This window comes from Limulus polyphemus, unplaced genomic scaffold (assembly GCF_000517525.1).
Source record: "Limulus polyphemus unplaced genomic scaffold, Limulus_polyphemus-2.1.2 Scaffold12553, whole genome shotgun sequence".
In the NCBI taxonomy this organism is placed as follows: Eukaryota; Metazoa; Arthropoda; class Merostomata; order Xiphosura; family Limulidae; genus Limulus; species Limulus polyphemus.
The window spans coordinates 905-7656 of record NW_013678163.1 but is presented as its reverse complement, the minus strand read 5'-3'; the positions used below and the strand labels follow the sequence as shown (position 1 = coordinate 7656).

At 36.4% G+C, this 6752-nt stretch overlaps 1 protein-coding gene across 1 annotated transcript; it reads right to left on the bottom strand.

Moving 5' to 3' along the window:
* Positions 1–4918: 4918 nt before the first annotated feature.
* Positions 4919–5672, bottom strand: LOC106477016 (GTP-binding protein Di-Ras2-like; the record flags this gene model as incomplete). Its single annotated transcript, XM_013937623.2, has 1 exon — positions 4919–5672. A coding segment is annotated over one exon (497 nt), but the record flags the coding sequence as incomplete, so codon positions are not given.
* Positions 5673–6752: the final 1080 nt, after the last annotated feature.

Here is a 6752-nt window from a genome sequence, read left to right as displayed (position 1 = left end):
GTCTAATTGAAAACCTTCACTTAATTTGTCTTCCTTGTATCAGACGTGACCCGTCTAATTGAAAACCTTCACTTAATTTGTCTTCCTTGTATCAGACGTGAACCCGTCTAATTGAAAACCTTCACTTAATTTGTCTTCCTTGTATCAGACGCGACCCGTATAATTGAAAACCTTCAATTGATTGCTGTAGTGCATGTTGGTGTTTAAAAGACGTTATTTTGTTATTTTTCTTTGTCTAAAATCTCAATGCTTCACCTTCTTCACGAGCGTTCGACTAAAACACAAACCATAGCCGTAATTGGAAACTTTAACAATTAACTTTTTTTTCTGTAAGGAACATCCATTTCAATTTTTGTGGAATTTCAAAGTTTACGAAATAAATACTTCAATTGGTTGAGTGATCACTTTAGTGAAAATTGTACATGTTTCTTTAAATTTCCACAATCGTCTTATATTTCTGTTTCGCTAGAATTATTATTTCATCTCTTCAACCGCTAAAATGTTTTGACTGTTACCAAAATAATGTTTCAGAAAAAAAAAAAGTGTTTACTCAGTATTATTTTGATCAAAATAAAATTATCGTACAATGACGCACGTGTTGCTAAGTTACATTATTTAGACATCACGACTGTTGTGTAGAAAAATAGTTGTTTCTTTTTCTGTTCTAACTAAGGAAAAAAAAAACCTTATAATTGTAACTTTCTTGCTTTTTTATGATATACATACATATCCTGATGGCTGAAGAACAAATGATAGTATAAGGCCTAAACTCTGAAAACTACAAGCTTCAGATAATGTGCATTTGTTGTGTTATTGGGAGTTGAATAAAGAAAACATTAATAATCCCACGTTCCAGACATATGTTGACTAGCCTGCTGTGTTTTTATACCAGCGTATAAGACGTACATAGCTGTAGAGAGATGATAAAATAACAGACCGTTGTTATCAGCATTAAACTCGGACTCCCTGCGTGGATGTCGGTGTTCCTTAGGAGTGTGGGAAACCACTTGAGTTTGTTTGTTTCACAATTCGTGAGTTGAACGCTAAACTAGTGAAGAACGGATATATGGGCACCATCAAGCCCATAGCCATGTCTGGAAGTGGGGGATTCATTTTGGTATAAAGTGGAACTTCAGTTTCCAGGGGCGAAAAAAGTTCCGAAATACGCAATGGTTCCTTTATTGGTTGTGAAAGTAATTAGTTATACAATAAGAGGCCACAAACAAAGAAGAGGGGGGGGGGGAATGTTAATAGGCGAGCGGAGCTCCAGCGGGAGTGGTGGGTTTGTTTGTACCCCCACCCACCTGGCTTGCTGTCATTTCTTGTCCTTCATTCTTGATAACATATATAGGGCACAAACAAAGAAGGGGGGGGGGGAATGTTAATAGGCGAGCGGAGCTCCAGCGGGAGTGGTGGGTTTGTTTGTACCCCCACCCACCTGGCTTGCTGTCATTTCTTGTCCTTCATTCTTGATAACATATATAGGGCACAAACAAAGAAGGGGGGGGGGAATGTTAACAGGCGAGCGGAGCTCCAGCGGGAGTGGTGGGTTTGTTTGTTACCCCCACCCACCTGGCTTGCTGTCATTTCTTGTCCTTCATTCTTGATAACATATATAGGGCACAAAGTACGAATCGCAACCGTTGACTTTGAAGCGAAAGTAAACAATAATGATGATTGTTTTGTTTTGAATTTCGGACAAAGCTGCTCGAGGACTATCCGTCCTTAATTTTAGCAGCAATAGATTAGAGGGAAGTCAACACCATCCACCACCAATTATTGGGCTACTCTCTTGTCAACGAACAGCGGGACTTACTGTCACATTGTAACGACCCCACGACTGAAAGGGCGAGCATTTTTGATAACGGGGATTCGAACCTGTAACCCGCAGGATTCGAGTCATGCCAACCCGTTCAAGATAATAGGAATAACCATCATCAACATTATTTCATTTGGGAATAAACAATGTAAAATTTCTCTAGTCTTCAAAATATTTTTAAAACTGGTTTATTAACGCTATCTCAAAATATAACACATTCTCGTTCTTATAAAATACATTTTTTACGTTTTAATTTTTGCATAAATTATTAAACGTATTAAATTATGCAACATTTGTTGAACGAGGAAACAAAATACTAAAACTTGGGGGGGGGGAGGGGGGAGTTGTTCGGTTAAAACGTACTGATATCAAACGCTCACAATCCGTTTTAAGTCCAGTTCTGGAAGCGTTAATGCTGCAAAGTTTCCATGGTTACTATTTATAACGCAATCACGTGCTTCATATTAATAACTCATGGTTTCCATGGCTACATAACAGCATACATATATATTTGTGTGTGTGTGTGTGTTTAAGATTTGAAATAAATATGACGAGAAAAACAACAAGGTTGATTAGGTGAGATTTTTAATGTGTCAAAAAATATGTACATGATAAGTCTAACAACGTTTCTGTTTTCAACAAACTTTGTCCTTCGGAACGTAAATATTAACATACGAACAAGAAAACAATTAGTACACTTTGTTGTCTACCTTATAGGTCCCACTTATTTCTGGGCTTTGCTCATCATTAACAACGCTCGTGTTAGTTTATTTTTAAAACGAAATTGATATAAGGCAATATATATACTAGTACTACTATTTGAAAATCTCAACTGTTTCTTGTCTGTATATATAATCTACAGAAACCTTAACTCACGTTTAACAATATTTACATCTTGAGAAATAATCCTCCACGAAACACATGTAGTATAATATAATAAATAAGTGTAATAAGAATATTTTAAGCATCAAAATGGCACTACGCTAAAACCTATATTTCGTCGTTGCTATAGGATAAATTAACGATCTACTAATATGAATTTTTTTTTAGTGAAGAGCTTCACAACTGGCTGTCTGCGCTCTGTCCACCACGGGGAATCGAACCCCGGATTTTACTGTTGTAATCCCATAAACTTACCGCTGACTAGCTGAGAGACATACTATTAACATTTTGTGTTTGTTTTGGCGCAAAGCCATACAATAGACTATCTGCACTCTGTCCACCGCAAGGAATCGTACCTCAAATTTTAGTGTTATAAGCACGTATACTTACCGTTGACTGGTAAATAACTGTACGTAGAAACGTATAGTACAAGAGTAAAAACAAATAGTTAAGTATGATACTTGATTTGTTTACAGTTTTCTTATAACACGTATCTTTCTTCTGTAGGCACCAATAACTTAAGAAAACGCTTTGATAAGTGGCCAGTTTTACTTACAAAGTTTGTTTACAGCAGGAAATGATATCCAAAAAGTCTAGGCCTAACAACATTGTACATGTTGTGAATTTGTTTTCTTTTTTTCCCACTAGGACTGAGACTGTCGCTCTAAAAATATAGGTTCGAATATCGACGACTCCGTATGGGGATCCTTAACCTAAAGTAAAGATAAAAGAAATCAAGCCTTTTTAGTTATGGGGTGATTTGACCTAGTCCGAGACAAAAGGCAGCAGACACCTTGTGGTGAGTTAGGTACACTGCCAAGAAACACCTATGGAGGGTTGAATACGTTATAATAAACAGATTTTGAATACATAAATAAATAGCTGCGTGTCAACCACAGACGACATAGAACGGAATGTATCAGAACTACATTTTGACATTGTATGGTGTTTATAGGTGGTGTGATGTCACCAAAACCTGATCGCTCTTGGGAATGATATATATAACCTTCCTTTCCCTATTCGTAGACTTAGATCATAAAGATGTGTTTAGATCTTGAATTTAATACCATTGGTAAATAAATAAAGGTACATATACGTCGGGCACCAGGTCCATTCAGAAAGATACCCAAAATAAATCGCATGCCAACTGTGGTAAGCAAAATGCGGAGTCTTCTGTTAGATGAGAATCCACAGCAAAAGCCTTCCCCCGGGCAACAGTACACAATTTAATCAACAAGGATATCGGTCTATAAAATCGACACAAGTCATGTGTAAATAAACGTATTTGTTTAACCATCGTATACCTCATGCAGGTGGAGAATGAAACGGATATAATTCCATATGAAGGCATATCAAGTCGTTAGATGCAGCGACTATGGGTGTTTGTGCGATCGAACTATTAAAACGGGCGCTAGGAAGTCTTTGTCCTCGTATACTAGATGGCTTATAGAAAACTTGCCGGAATGAGGGATGTGCTTCGAACATGACAGTCTTACGACAGAGCTTTTTATATGGGAACTACGCAACAGGGTTATACTAAAGACGCACGGTCGTCAGATAGAACGTGTCCAGACGTGGTGACATGAACTGTGACGAGGGTCCAAAATCAAATTAAGATGATGTACTAGTGAAGATAAATTTTATATTATAAGTAAAGCCTCGAAGTGCATTAATATGGAAGACGTTGTTACTTCTCCCAGTAGATAATCATCGTAACATTAAATATAAAATATTACTTTTGTTATCTTTCTCAATGTGATCTTTTAAACTGGGTTGTTATAACAAACAATATTATGTTTAGAAGTTTGGGTTCTTTATTTCTGATTTTTTAATCTCTTCTTTTTTTGTTATTAAAAGATAAATAGTTTATAAAGTTTGTCTAACTACAAACATTATTATTTGTTACAGTACTGGAAATGTTTTTATAAGTAACAAACATTACTGTTCTACTAACTGAAATTTCTTCTGGCTGTTAGAAAACAACCAAAAAATAAACACTTTTCGTTTGATTCATATATTCGCACAAAGCTAAGACTATTTGGTACTGATAAACTAGAGGAATGTAGATTGCACCCACTGCTAAGTATTGAACTACTTTTCTCAAATAGTGGGATTTGACCTTTACTATTATAACGCACACACGTTTCTAAAGTGCGAAGCGCGATTTTGCGCAGCGGGATGCGAACCATGGACCCTAAGATTCACAGTTCGGCACGCTTACTGCAAGGCCACGCTCTCTAGAAGCTCCTTGACAATGACGGTTGAACGTATACAAAAATTTAAGAACTTTTTTTTTGTCGCAAAGTGTATTATGATTTTTTCATACCTTTGAAATATATTGCCAGCCCATCAAAACATTACTTAATAAGAGTTTTCAGTACCTTTAAAAATATCACATTTTTTAAAGTATTTATAAACGTCTGCCAATAAAAGTGAGTCAGGTACTATGGCTTGTTTAACCCTTGTCTGGACCCTCACATCAGGACACATTTCCCTTTTAGTTTTTCTTTCCTGAACTGAGAACGAGTTTTCTTGGAGTCCAGATGAAGGCTCATGGACCTTCTCTTCTCCATGTTCAATAGTTCCTGGAAAAGTTCCTTCACGTTGTAATTCGTCTTGGCTGACGTTTCCATGAAGCCACACCCCCAACGACGAGCCTGGTCCTGCCCCTGTTGACTGTCCACCTCTCTGACTTCACTTTCGTCACATTTGTTGCCAACCAGCATCTGAGGGATTCCCTCCAAATCACCTTTGACCTCTTTAATAACATCAAAGATAGCTTTTAGCTCCTCGAGACTCTGTTTGCTTGTAACAGAGTACACCATAATAAAAGCATGACCCTTGGAAATATTGAGGCGTTGCATAGCTGGAAACTGGTGGCTTCCCGTAGTGTCGGTTATCTGAAGTGTACATATGTTTTTATTACAGCTGATCACCTGGAAAGTAAAAAAGATATCGATAAAAAAAACAACTATTTAAACATTTGTTTTCGTGTAAAAAGTTACAACAACACAAAATACCCTGCGTTATAAAGTTTTAATAAACAACCACCCCCTGGAGGCTTACATTCACCACGTTTATGTATTAGTTACTTACGTCTGCATCTAACCGGAATAATTATATTCAGACGTAGTCTGATTGTTTCATTAACGTCTGAAAGCATCATGCCTTAAAATGTTCGTTAAAACGGAATCACTAGGTGTCTCTATAAATTGTATGTGGCTTTCGTCAATGATGAAAAAAAATCGAAGTGTTTAGAAATTGTCCATAACAGTTAAATAGAGCATGTAATGCGTTTAGATAAATATTTATATTGGAGGCACGTGTTTGACAAACACATCATCTTTATCATTTCAACAACACATTCATTCATTTTGTAAATAAACATCTGAAAGAAAGAAAAGTCTGCGCAAACTCAGTTATGCCTACTCTCCTGATTGGACGTCAAGACGTAAAGTATTACAGAGCGGCGGAATGTAAAGGCTGGATTATTCGAGTTAGCCAACATATATCGCTGTTAGATTAACTTAACGTTATCTCTCGTAGGGTGAAAAGGCCTACAAATGACAAATACAAGAAATCCAGAAAAATTATTATTCACACCAGGTGGCACTCTTAGCCAACATATATCGCTGTTAGATTAACTTAACGTTATCTCTCGTACGGTGAAAAGGTCTACAAATGACAAATACAAGAAATCCAGAAAAATTATTATTCACACCAGGTGGCACTCTTAGCCAACATATATCGCTGTTTGATTAACTTAACGTTATCTCTCGTACGGTGAAAAGGTCTACAAATGACAAATACAAGAAATCCAGAAAAATTATTATTCACACCAGGTGGCACTCAGGCAGTTAAAAACATTCGAAATTCCTAGTGGGAAAGTTAAGAAAACTGTGAAAAAAAATAATGAAGTTTAAATTAAGATTTTAATTGCTTTGTTAAGTTTAACACCGCTGCAAAAAAAAAAATATATATATATATATATACTTTTGTTACATTAAGGAGTGTTTCACACCAAAATAAATCATCGTAGCCTTCAGTAGTT